Source organism: Peromyscus californicus, unplaced genomic scaffold, assembly GCF_007827085.1.
Source record: "Peromyscus californicus insignis strain IS unplaced genomic scaffold, ASM782708v3 Scaffold_16__1_contigs__length_79575227, whole genome shotgun sequence".
Taxonomy (NCBI): domain Eukaryota; kingdom Metazoa; phylum Chordata; class Mammalia; order Rodentia; family Cricetidae; genus Peromyscus; species Peromyscus californicus.
In genome coordinates, this window is record NW_026294458.1 from 32,535,616 (window position 1) to 32,549,847 (window position 14,232).

General features: G+C 34.3%; 1 protein-coding gene and 1 non-coding gene across 5 annotated transcripts in view; both read right to left on the reverse strand.

Annotated features, from left to right (window-relative positions):
- Dzip3 (DAZ interacting zinc finger protein 3) overlaps positions 1-14,232 on the reverse strand; it is an 88,974-nt gene that overhangs the window by 19,676 nt on the left and 55,066 nt on the right. For all 4 annotated transcript variants that reach the window (XR_008218841.1, XM_052740833.1, XM_052740835.1 and 1 more), the window contains exons 20-27: positions 13,568-13,663; positions 11,987-12,114; positions 11,639-11,707; positions 8,616-8,712; positions 7,168-7,271; positions 5,638-5,725; positions 4,100-4,201; positions 924-1,049 (exon numbers count right to left, since the gene is read on the reverse strand). Coding sequence is in view for 3 of the 4 variants with exons in the window: in XM_052740833.1 (XP_052596793.1) it covers positions 924-1,049; positions 4,100-4,201; positions 5,638-5,725; positions 7,168-7,271; positions 8,616-8,712; positions 11,639-11,707; positions 11,987-12,114; positions 13,568-13,663 (810 nt within the window). In the remaining variant the exon portion in view is untranslated. The remainder of the gene's footprint in view (positions 1-923; positions 1,050-4,099; positions 4,202-5,637; positions 5,726-7,167; positions 7,272-8,615; positions 8,713-11,638; positions 11,708-11,986; positions 12,115-13,567; positions 13,664-14,232) is intronic.
- LOC128112332 (U6 spliceosomal RNA) lies at positions 13,112-13,221 on the reverse strand. Its single transcript, XR_008218952.1, has one exon. It is a non-coding gene; the product is annotated as a U6 spliceosomal RNA (small nuclear RNA).

Sequence of the window (14,232 nt, forward strand, 5' to 3'; positions counted from 1 at the left end):
ACATGGTGATAAAAGTTGTGGTACTTATTTAAAATGTTGAGACATACACATATCTTTTGTAGACAGTTGGCATAGACATAAATGAGTCTATCTAACTATATATTTCAAAAAGAGATAGAAAGTAAGCTCCAAGAATTACATACTACTATAGACACAGACACACACAGAGACACACACACATATATGCACATGTGAAAATACAGACAAACAGACATACTTTTTAAACTGCCCAAGTGCCTTTATGGGAAAGTCATGATTAGAAAAATATTCCACTAATTATATCTGACATCACTCTTTTGGGGACATTTTTGTCATTCATTTTTTTCCCCTTAAAGTTTAGTCAAGATGACAAAAAATATTCTAGCCATTTTAAATGTCTTTAATCTTTCTTCAGGTCTGAATAAAACTTACTGGATTATCTACAATTAGGAAGATTGAAAACTTTAGAGTTTTTGTTCCACGCTGATGATACTCATATTACTGGTTGTGGATACAGTGGAAACACTCTGGGTGTGTATGTAAACTTAGTAGCTTAATAGCTCACTGTGACTTGTCCTCTTTGTTTTTCTATAGAACAGCTACGTCAAAAATAAAAATGTCAATCTATCTTACAGTTTTATTTGTTACAGAAGTAAAACTACGCAAAGCTACACAGAGAAACCCTGTCTCGAAAAACAAAAAACAAAAAAGTAAAACTGCAATTCCAAGAACTCAGTAGTATAAAAATGCAAATTTTTGTATTTCAAAACTAAGCTAACATTAGGTAAAACAGATATTCACTCATTTATTATTAATTATCATCATCAGCAGCAATACCAACATTATCCTTCCAAACAAATGAATGAAGATAAAATGTTCATTCAGGTTTCCCATTATAGTTATAAAGAACTAGTTACTATTATTTCACCAGGAAAGGCTCTTACCAGGGGTGGTCTAGGCTGTACAGCTGCAGAGATAACTCCAGGGCAAACTGCAGACATTTGAGGAACAGTAAGGATGGGTCTAAAGAAAGATTCCTTCACAAGGGGTCTTCCTAAGAACTGCTGAATCTAACACAAAAAAGGCAAAAATTAAATAAAATAAAAACCTTGCACATATATAGAGTTTTTTTTTTTTCAGTTTGTTTGTTTGTTTAAATGAACAATGCTTTAAAGTCAGAGAACAATGTACGGGGTAAAGCACTGATTTGAAATTTAGATACAAAGCCTATAAGAAGCAATGTGTGTGGCATGATACTATTTAAATCTATAAGAATTGAAAAAGCAAAGGAAAATGAGATAGAACAGAAAGAACAATAATAAAAAGGAAAGAGAATTAAGAATTTACTATGACCTTCTGTGGTGGTATTGTGTTCCCCAAAATATTGTGTATCCTAATAGACTTATCTGGGGTCAGAGAACAAAAAAGCCTTTAGATACTTAGGATAGGCAGTGGTAGCACATGCCTTTAATCCTAGCATTCCAGAGGCAGAAATCCATCTGTTCAAGGATACAGCCAAGCATGGTAACTCACGCCTTTAATCCCAGAAAGCGAGCCTTTAATCCCAGGGAGTGATGGCAAAAACAGAAAGATATATAAGGCGTGAAGACCAGAAACTAGAAGCATTTGGCTGGTTAAGCTTTTAGGCTTTGAGCAGCACAGTTCAGCTGAGATTCATTCTGAATGAGGACTGATAAGCTTCCAGTCTGAGGAAACAGGATCACCTGAGGAATTGGTGAGGTGAGGTAGCTGTGGCTTGTTTTGCTTCTCTGATCTTCAGGCATTCGCCCCAATACCTGGCTCAGGTTTGATTTTACTAATAACTTTTAAGATTCATGCTACAACCTTCTCTGTAAGATATCTTTGGAGCCAAATTGTTAGACTATAAAATAAAGGTTAGAGAAGTGATTTTTAAGACTCACCCTCAGATCTAATAATGTAAGACCCTCAAAGGTATAATAATATAGAACTCTCAAAGGTATAATATGTACAAACATATAATATGTATAAATCTCAAAGGTCTCAGTGAATGTTGTACATGTTGAGAGACAATACTCAGCAACTAAAAATCCTCAAAATTACCCACAGAAAATATATGTGTACTGAAGGTGCCATTTGATGGAATGAGGACTTTAGTTTTAGCTTTAAAGACAATAGAAGAATAAAATAGAGCTTATAACAAGGGTTACTCCATCACAGAGGTTCCTTTTGGGTGTGCTTGTATTTCCGAAGGGGTCTTGGCAATTGTTAGTTAGAGAGAAACTTCGGTTTGTTTGAGTATAGAAGGGGACAGACAGGCTCAGGGAACTTCTCCAGTGTGCTAGGTCTAATATGATCATAAAGCAGGAACACAATAATAATTTGCTGAAGTGAAAAAAAGAACATTAACATGGCTCTAAGTAATGATCTTAAACAAAGTGAAAATTAATGATGAACTTTATAATGGACAGACAGGTTGACATTTGATTCTTAATCACTAGGGCACAGACACTGTGCACCTTATAACTAAGAAAAGGTATTTTGAGACAATTAAGAATATATAAATTCTAACTAGATATTAAATATTAATGTTATCTATAACTTACAATTTTCTTAGCTAAGATAATGATGTTGTGATTATATCTGGTAAAAGTTTCTTATCTTTTAGGATATATATTGAAGTATAAATTGACGAAATTATATGATACCCAGAGTTTGCTTTATAATAAAGAGAAGGAGATGATATAAAACAAGACTGTCAACTGCTGATAATGCTGAAGCTGGATTTCAATTTTCCTTATTTTTTACGTATTTATTATGTAAAATCAAGTTATATATGAATGTAACATACATATATAAAACTATACATAACATTATATATAACTTCCAAGTTTTCATTAAATTTTAAAACAATGAGTAAGTGGTGGGTACTAAGTCTGCCTTGAAGTTCCTTTGAGACTCACTTTTGCCAAATTACCAATAATTCCTTGAGAATAATTAGAGGCTTTCCCCTTCTGCTGCTGCCTAGCACATCCTGAAGTTAACTGCTCTGCTGTCCCATAATCTTCCTGCCCTGACAGATGGACCCCTCTGAAACTGGGCCAAAAGATATTCTTCCCCCCTTAAGTTGCTTTGTTAGGTACTTCATCATAGTGACTATAAAACAAACACAGAACACTAGAATTCAGTAGTAGGATCTCACTGATGACTAAATCTGACCATATGGTTTTTAGTACTTCGGAACTGTTGTGGAAAGAATTTGGAAATATTTGACAAGAAAACTCTAGAATGCTGTAAGCAGAGTTTAATGGGTAATTTTAGTGAGAGTTGAGAAGACCAGAATGCTTATAGTAATGTGAACAGTAATGGAGTGCAATCATGAAGTTTTAGATGGAAAAAAAGATTCTATTGAGAATTTGACAAAAGACCATTTGTGTTATATTCTAGCAAATAAGTGGTCTTTGTTATACTTAATAATGAGTAGAAATAAAGTTTACAGAGTTAGCAGGAATGCTAACACCAAAAGCCATTTGCCCCTAAGTATTTCACCTTTCTTTACTTTCTATATCCAGACTTGTATTAAGAATAAAAATTATCCCAAATAATAACCTAGAGGTTCACAGAAACTTGTATTTCTCAGATTAACGTACTCTAGTACACAGATCAGTATATCTGGTTAAATCTACTGTTTCTTAATAAGTAGAGTAGTGGTGAAAGTGGAAACTGCCCTTGCTGTCAAAAACACAGTAGATTAGAAGTTAAAAGAACGTATAAAGTAAAAGTAGAGGGAACTGACTCTCTAGGAAGCTTTCTAGGTATTATGCTGCAATGTTTTAGTTATATAGTACTAAAATAAGAGCAATAAGAATTCTGAGCATTCATAAGTTATCTCTCATAATGTATGTAAGTTTCACAGGATGAAAATAGCACATTTATACTTCAAATGCTTGACTAAATGCCATTCTGAACTAGACTCGGCTGAACTGTATCAGCACGGATTGGCCATCAGTGGCAACTGGTATTTAAAACATGCACTTAATTCTATTTGAGCACACACCAAACATACTATACATTCTGTATTTTACACATTACTATTTATCAAAATGAAGATAGAAACTTTCCAAAATGCCAGGAATCTTACCAGTATCTCAGGACTTGGTGGTGGTGGGGGAAGCTGGACTGGAGGCAGGGTACTCAAGGCAAACCCTTGTTTCACCTTATTGATTTGTTCATTGTATTGTGTCTGACAGAAGAAAAATATATTTTTAGACCACCACTGAATCTAAAGAAACAATATATAGCAGTGTTTGATTTAAATAATTCAACATAAACTAATAGTTCTCAACCCACTGACAAAAGAATATCACAATTTCTGACATAAAAATAATTCTATAGGCTTTCATGCCCACATTTAAATAGCTGTATTTAAGGGATTTATTGATAAAGTGACATAATTCAGTTGCTTATGGTAACTCCTCAGTGTTTCCAATATTTCCAGATCCAAAACAGGCACCACTGATATAAAGTGAGTATAGAATCTAAAGGAGTCTAATACCTGTAAGAAACACATGGGCTAATAGGAAAATTAACACATTTTAACAAAGAACTGAATTCACTGTCAATGTTCATTTTTTAAAAAGGAAAAGGAAAATTTTAGAAAATGTTAATTAGATATCTGCAATTTTATTTTACCTAAAAAAACTACAACTCTTGCTTGCTCCAGTTCTATAAATATTTTGTTCTCCAGTTTGGGAGTAGGAAAGGGGAGAACAGAAAGCAGAGAAGGAGAGGAGAGAGGAGAGGAGAGGAGAGAGGAGAGGGGAGAAGAGGAGCAAGACTAATTGGGAAACTTTCACGTTTTCAGTATTTTCTGGCATTGTCCCTAATTTTCTTCATTCATTTTAGTAAACAAGCCATAAGAACTGGAAAACAAAACCTTATATATAAAGAAGCATTTAGTGATTTCCATGCAGGAAATAGGCTTGGAAGAAAACAAGGACAGAAAACAAGGAACAGTGCTTTTGAGGCTAAAACTCTGAATACTCCTAAAAGAAATTCTAAGTACCACTAAAGACAGAGGAACAATGATTCCAGGCAGAAACAGTTAAAACCATCATCTGAAAAGTAAACAAGACCACAGTGTTCTGAGGCAGCTCTTTGTAATTGAGCACCACTGCTTCGTTTACAGATGTGGTGTGGATGTAACAACCAATCAACATCACATACAAAGATCTGAGGATCATGTCAAAAATAGTCACTAGTCTGGCTTTCTCACAGTCTCAATTCAATTAAATCAGTAATTAAGATTCTACATTATGGAACAATTATATAAACTGTTAATACTAGAAACGAATATAGCTTAATTTGACATTACACTTAATTCTACAGCTGGATAGGAGTTTAATTTTGTTTGGCTTTGAAATTCTGGGAAACCTAGGTAAGGAACAACTTTTGAGTTTATCTCTCCCTGGGATAAGGATCTAAAAAGTCACACATAAGTCTATAATTTATATCTAACATTAACTATATGAAAAAAAATACAAACTGAGAGCATAAACTTTGGTAACTGAGATGAAAAAAATGTTAAGTTTCTTAACTTTTTGCTTTTAGTGGTAGATGTTCCTGTATGTACTCTCAAATAATTCTGCCAATTTGATTGAAGTATACTCCAGCACTTACCCTGAGGAATGCAATCTTGTTTCTAACATCTGCCACAATGGCATTCCAGCTATCCACAGCTGCCTTTAATTGAAGTGATTCTAAGTTGCTGATGTAGAAAAGGAGACACAGAAGAAGCTTTCTTTATATATAACACTGAGGTTTCCAAAAATTTCTAAAGTGTTCTCTAGTATTTATATCAATAATATAAAAGAAGACTATCCCCAATACTAGCGATTACCTCAAAGGTTAAAGATACATGGAAAGGCTTGTTATTAATAAACAGAGAAACCGGCAATATATACACCCTTTATAAGGGAAGATAATAACACATGCTTCCAGAAACTATTTCTTCCTATCTCCAGAACACCACTTTTCTTTCCTATCTTGATAATATTATAAAATCGCTTTGCATGCAAGTGTCTCCAATGCAGTAGGGAAGCAGAGAAATGCAAACACAGACGCTGCCTTAGGATTTAAATCAGGTGCAATCTCAAGAATGGTGCCTCATCTTGGAGGCAGGTTTTGGATTATCTTCATGCTAATCCTGATATCAAAGAGCTAGAATTGATCTATCTAGCTCTAATGTAAATTAGAAAATTAAATTACTTCTGACATGACAAATTATAAAAACAAACACACACACACACAAATACAAATAAAACCAACCAACAATCTCCTGTGAGGAAGAACGCTATCACTGCCCTGATAAAGTGTACAAAATGCACCAGTGTAGCAACTGATACAATCCTATAAATAGTTAAGTCAGGAAAAACTTACAAAATTTAGTGCATACTGTCTCTACAAGAAATTTCCTGTGGATTTCCAAAATGACTATCTATAGCAGCATTACCATGTCTATACCATGAGCTCAACAATTTACAATAGCAAAACAAGTCATCACTAAGATCAGATAAAAAGGAGCTCCACAATATTCTAATTTATACAATGCTCTTTCTCCTTCTGGCAAGCAAAGACAGACTGATCACTCACAACAGTACCTTCTCAGCTTTACTATACATTAGTATTAAAGAATAATGACAATTTTAAAAATGATGATTATTATAAAAGAATAATGCTTTGATCTCAGAGATAATTAACTCACTAAATTTTAAAGCTATACCCTGTAAGATTATAAATTTAAGGAAAATTTCATGAAGCTCATTCCAATATCTGAAAATTAATATAGCACAGCAATAACTGCCATTTAACATGTAGCATTAGGTGTTACTACCAATTTTTTCCTAAATGTATTACAAAAGGACTTAAAAGCAAGCATTAACAGAAAAGAGTTTTCCAATTCCAATCTGTCTTCTGCGCATCTGGCCTGCATGCACGCCTCTCACTGGGAGGAAGCTGCCACTATACTCAGTGCTTCTCAACAACTCAGGAAATGCAACACCACGCATCAAGCACAAAGAAACAAACCAAGAGCTTGGGATTACTTCAACAACTCTGACGCACATATGTAAAATTCATCGACCATTATGTTCAAGTATGCAGACATCTGTCCCTCTCTGAGGTCACAGCGAATTAAGAAGAGAAAGTTACCTTGCCGCCATGTGAGTCACCCTGGCAAGCTGATTGAGGCACTCCTTTTCCGTCTGTTCGAGGTGCAGCAAACCAAAATCTCTACGACACTGTAAGAAGTACACCTACAGAGGTTTGAAAGAGAAAGGAACGAAGGGAATTCTAAGTGGGCATCCTCCTCTTAGTCATCTCAAGAAAACTTTAGTCTCTCCCAGAAACACTGCAGTGTCCTGACAAGAGACATCGTGAATGCTTTCTGATCAAGACAACTGCAATTTTAGTTATTTTATTCAATAGTTACTGGGTTAGTAAGGACCCAAGAACATCACTTTTCAAATTTTTCCACATACTGGACTAGTCTTGCAAACTTTAAAAAGCAGTGCTTTGGTCCCAGAAATACTAACTTAATTGATAATAGGGATAGCCAAGACATTAGAGTTTTTTTTAAAGTTCTCACAGTTTGAGAATATTCAAAAGAGATCCTACTGTTTATATGTTCATGATGAAGGGCTACAGAATTACAGAAGTAATCAGACTACAGAAAGGCACAGTTCAAATGGTCCCTACAAACCTTCTGGCCCAATATTTCTCCCACAGCAGGAAGACTTTCCACATCATTACTGATGTACAATCATTTTGTCTAAAGTTTTAGCTGTTAATCACTCAATAATTACCAAAATGAATAGTCTTAGACAGCAATAAGTGTTAGAAAGTATTTCCTAAAATTAGTAACAGAAGCAGACAGAAACAAAGACTAAGCAGGTAAGGCCTGTTTTTCCTTTGTGGGGATAAGGCTGCAGGACTGTTTCCATGGTGTGCTTGGATCACCACACCTCTGTTGTTCTGGACTCTCAAGAACTCTACTAGAGCACACAGCTTACCAGTGACAAGTGGCAAGGTTTGTAATACTTTTTGATGTCAGCAAGCTCTTCAAACAATGTCAATCTTACTATACAGCAAGTTTCATTAGCTATAAATAAAAACTACATGCACATATGCAACCTTGTTTCTTCTGAGAGACCCTAGCTGTGGTATTATTAACTAACTTTAACAGTATTAGGTGACTTTCTAGGGTTATGGAAAGTAAGTTTGCTTCTGACATTGGGGCTTATGATATATATGGATTTTTGGAAGATTTGTATGGGGCATAGCAGAGAAAGTATTATTACAGTAGTGGTTAAATGTTATTCTTACAAGTATGGCTTAGTGACCTAGCTTCCTGAGAATTAGTCTCTAACTATAAATACTGTGATTTCTTGGAGTCACTGAAGGAAAGCAACATAAGACTAGAAATACACAAGTACTCCCAAATGACATGCCAGTAAACAAAAGGGTATGCATTTAAGATGGATTTTTCTGAATGATATTAAGATGTCTTAGTTCTGTTTATTCAAAGCCAATCTTCTACAACTCTTTAACGATACTAAAGTAAAACTATCTTTCCTCCTCCATTCCCATTTTCCTTTTACCTCAGCTGTTAAGGCTCTATTGGTTTCTGCATTCAGTTTGTTTAAATATGCTTTAACTGTGCTTTCCAGATTATGCTTCTCCATTTCCCACTGAGATCTGAAATGAATGATCATTAAAAATTAGCAATAGTACAATGATAGCCCTTTCCATCATATTCAGAAGGAGGAATATAAAACTATCACAAGAAGAAAAGGTTTTCTTAAACAAGTATACATAGCACATCAAAACAAGAGAGGACACTGTTTAAAACTTATTATTCTTTACTAACAAAAGTACAGAAGTTTTAAGGTCCCCAGCACAGAGGTTATAACCTAAATTCTGAATCTGTAATCTTAAAATGAATCTTACCACCACAACCTATTAAATGTTAAACCTTAGACAAGAACTCTGGATCAAATGTTTTAGTTCTCCTTGACCCACATTTATTAGTTGAAATCTTCAACCCTGTTGTGTAAGTTTCCTCCAAGATTTAAATATTCCATCTTGCAGAAAATCACTTAAACAGTAAGGTATAAACAACTCAAAACAGCCTCGGGAAGTCCCTGAAACTGACCAGATTGACTAGGCTCCTCCCTAATAGAGTGTCTTCCCCAGAAAAGTACTGACATACAATAAACCCCCAATGAGGACCTTGGAAGAGGCAGTACTTTTTCCCTAATGATTTGGACACAGAACTCTGGGAAGTGATATGGTCATAAGGATGAAATTGTCATGGATGGGAATAGTACTTTATTTTAAATGATACTTTGAGACAGGTCCACAGCCCTCCTACTATGTGAGGGTAGAATAAGATGAGAAAGACCTGCTGGGAGGCAGCATGCCCTTATTAGATATCAAAGTGGGTGTTATCTCAACCTTGGAGAAATCAGTGTCTGCTGTTAGTAACTACTCAGGCAATAGTGTATAATAGTGGAGGAACCACAAGAGCGAGGTACTTAGTTCTCTATACTTAATTTCTGCACATGTGAAAATGGAGAAAGTTTTATCACCTTAAAAAAAACAATTGCTATAAAAATAATTCAGAAAATATAAATAAAACATTCCATGTTTGACATTACATACTAAATGTTAGTTATTGTCATTTTTATTTAACAATGCCTGCTCTTGCATCAACAGCAGCAGCCATATAACTCCTTACCCTTGTAATAAGGAAGTCACTGCAATCAAATAGTTTACTAGTTTTTTCAGTATTTGGAGTTCACACCTTAAAATGGAATTGAATTCCATAGATTGAAATGTAAGAAGAGAACCATACTGTATAGGCTACTACAGAATGTGGAAGCTCTGAAGATTCTTTCTTTTTTTTCTATACTGAAATCTCAGAACTACATAGCCTGCCAACTAAATTCTGCCTTTAACAAGAACAATTGAAAGTATAATTTTATAATAAGGAACATCTCAGAAAACATTTTCAATGTTTTGTTAAGAGAAATAAATACACTCAGATGCTTAAAATCCTAAAGAAATATTGGTGGGGGAACATGACAAATATATACCATTAAAACCAAAAAAAAAAAAAAAAAAAAAAAAAAAAAAAAAAAAAAGCCTGTCTCAAAAAACCAAAAAAAAAAAAAAAAAAGAATAGTACTTACTAGGGAGAAAAATATAAAATATTTAAGCAGACATATTACCTCAATACAAGTATTAACTATTATAATATTGTATAAAATTTCCCTAAAATAAAAAGAAAATTTTATTCCATCAAAATAAAAGTTGTGCTTTAAACACATCAGGCAAATGGAAAACAACTTTCAAAATGGGTAAAAATACCTAAAGATCACAATTGTATGCAGGGCTGTTGACAGCTGATTGCAAGAGCACTTCCCTAACTTCCTTGAGGCACAGCAAAAATCCTACTTCATAAAACATACAAAGAACTCATCGTGTTCAGTAGTAAAATAGATTTCCAAATTTAAAATAGGCCAAGAGTTTGGATTAAAATTTACTCAAGAAGATACACTGATTATTAATAAGCATATAAGATGTTCTTGAATGTACTTAAATCAGTGGAAAAATACAAATCTAAATCAAAATGACATTCTGTTCTATATTTAACATATACCAGGTAAAACAATTACAAATAATCTAAGAAGTTTTGGTGAGAAAGAAGAGAAATGAGAACTGGCCCACCAACACTTACCTACACTATAAAAGGGTGTAGCTACTTGTAAAACAGCTTAGTAATTCTTTAAAAAGTTAAATGCAAAGTTTATTGAAGACCCTGCAATTTTACTCTTGGTATATATTCAAAAGGAAAACATTCAAAAACATCTATATATAAATGCTTCCTAATAAGGGGGTTGTGTCAAGCCAAATGGACATCAAACAGATGAAGACAAAATGTGCTACATCTAAACAATACAGATTTATAAAAAGAAAGTATACTTATGCATGCTATAACATGGAGGGATTTCAAACCAGTATGTTAAATGAAAGGAGCTGGCTACAAGAAGTCACATAACTGCATTTATACGAAATGCTCAGAATACACAAATCCAAAAGACACAAATTAGTGTTACGAGAAGCTAAAGGAATAAAGAGGGGGTAGCACTGAAAGAGTACATAGTTCGTTTTAGAGCTTACAAAAACGTTCTGGAAAGAGAGAGCAGTGATGGTTATGTACTTCAATGAATATATTAAAAGTGCAGTGAGCCATTTGCACTAACCAGGTGAAATACATTCTATGTGAATTAGTGAGTCTTGGTAAAACGTTCAATACTACAAAGGACTTAGACCTGGCAGTACAGAAGAAATTCCAGTTTCTGGTAGCAATTTGCTGTGAGACTGCAATGCTGCTGACTGGACTGCTCTCGGTTTTCTTCAGTCAGAGTGATGATGACATAACTTCCAATCTGCCTACACCTCTTCTTGTTTACACCTATTAACCCAATGTAGCTGCTGCTACTACTCAATCTCATGTGAAAAGTGATGTCTGGATGATAAATTACTGGTTATCCCAGCTAAAAATATTGAGTAAAATGCAGTTTAAGAGAGGCAGTATCAACACAAGGAAATGCCGTACCTTTTCATGGAAAGTTGATCTTTAAGGTTCTTTATTTCATCATCTTTAGCATGGATTTGGCGCTGTAATCTAAGCAAATAATGAAGTAAATCATAAAATGTTAGAAATTATTTCTCATTAACACAGAAAAGCTCTATCTACTGTGGCTGAGAAAGGGACTGAGTATGTATTATATGAATCCCAAATCTTGGCCTTGAAAACAGCAAATGAACTCCTATACCATTTAAATCATTTGCTTTATAATTGCTATTGTGCAGTCACACTGCCACCTAGTGGCTGCAGGGAGATTAAGACTGAAAAAGATAGGCAAATTCAGAATTTTCACTTTTACCCAAAGTTTGTACTTACTTGGACACTTTATTGATTCCAAAAGCCACTTGCTGGTTAAGAGATACAATAATTTTTTCTTTCTTTTTAATCTGCATTTGAGCTTCCTGCCACCGAAATGTCACTGTTTTCAGTTGTCTTTTGTAATCCTGCTCAATGAAAAGTATTGTTTTACAGCATTCAAGTCACCACAAATTTGAAAGAACAAAATCCAAAATCTACATTGAGTTATTTTTTAAATGAAGTTCATCATAAAAATACTTGCAAATAAATAAAAACATTACATACCAAAATTAATCAGCCCCAAAGTCTATACAACTTAATGAACTTATGTATGATTAACATTGTCATTAAAAAGAGAATTTTAAAGCTTCACATTAAATATTTCATTTTCAGTATCAAATATTTTATGCATTTATCACCACAAAAAACCTATGGCAAAAGAACAACTTTATATTCTCTTTCATAACTTATATCCATTATTCATATTTAGTCCTTCCTCCTCTCCTTATTCAGTCTTTCTTGTTCTTTCATACTATACAGTACCCACATGCACACTTGTTTATATATATAAAATATATATACATACACGTATATATATATATAGTCTAGATTCCACATACAAGTGAGCATGCACTTTATTTCTGAGACTGTGTGATCTCAATATTATACATCAAAGTCCATCCATTTTCTTGCAGATTTTTAAACTTTATTTGTCTTTAGAGCTAAACAGTATTCATAAATATGTGTGTACACTCTCACACACACATACACACCAAATTTTCTTTTTACTGAAAATAAGTATTTTTCTCACATAATATACCTGATTATGGTTTCACCTCCTTTTACTCTTCCAGGTTCTTCCCCACTTCCCCTCCCATCTAGATCTACTCCCTTTCTGTCTCTCATTGGAAAACAGGCTTTTAAGGTATAATAAGAAAACAAAAACTGCCAGGCGGTTGTGGCACACGCCTTTAATCCTAGCACTCGAGAGGCAGAGGCAGGCAGATCTCTGTGAGCTCGAGGCCAGCCTGGCCTATAAAGCGAGTTCCAGGAAAGGCGCAAAGCTAGACAGAGAAACCCTGTCTCAGAAAAACAAAAATAACAACAACAAAAGAAAACAAAAACTAACTCAGTAGAGTTGGACAAAATATGGAAGGCTTCACAAATTTGTGTGTCATCCTTGCACAAGGGCCATGCTAGTCTTCTCTGTATCAATCCAATTTTAGTTTATGTGCTACTGAAGCTACCATCACACCAAATTTTCATTATCCATTCAATATCTACTGATAGAGAAGGTTGATTTCAATTCTTTGCTATAGTGAATAAAGCTGCAAAAAACAAGATGGATGCAAACATCTCTACGGTAGGCACGGAGTTCCCTGAGTATATGGCAAGGAGTGAGAAGGATGGGTCCCTGCGTTTCTATTTTTATTTCTTTGAGAAATCTACACACTGATTTGAACAATGTTTGTATTAATTTGCACCCCCACCAGTAATGAATAAAGGTTCATTTCATTGAGTTCTTTAAAACGATGTCATTGAAATTAAACATTTGATCTATTTATTACTTCCCTTAGATCTAATGACAAAAGTACTCACTTCACACTCATACTGCAATTTATAAAGCTGGTGTTGATGAGCAAGCCTTTCCTTTTCAGTTTCTTTGCAGTCTGTACTTTCCTTTCCAGATGAGCCCTTAAGCAAATGTAACAAGAATATTTATTTCCTATAAAAAGCACTATTATTTTCCATTTACAGTGTTTCACCTGTATATAAAGTTGCCTTATATAACAATTCCCATTTATGCTTTACTTCCCTAATAGCACCCATTAAATAATACAACAGCTGTAAGTTGCCACTACTGCTGAGTGACAATCATGTTTGCTACTTGTAGCTTTTGTAATGCTCTTATTTTTATAGGAATCATATGATGAGGTGCTTGCTATTTGCATTTTAAGATACTAAAAGGGTAAGTAACTTGCCCATGTTTACAGACATTAAGTGGAAGAGCCTGAATTCTAACTTAGGCAATACCAAGTGCCCACTCTTAATTACAGCAGTGCACCAACTTATTTTAATGTTCAACTTCTCTCCTACATCATAAACAATACACTAACAAGGACCTCACTAGAGCACACTTATGACACCTTGCAGGTGGCTCAATGGTTTCTAATAAGCGAATAAACATTCTCTGCAAGTATGTGACATTTTGATTCTCACTTTAGAATTCTTCTGGGTTACTGGACTAACATTAATGACCCCAT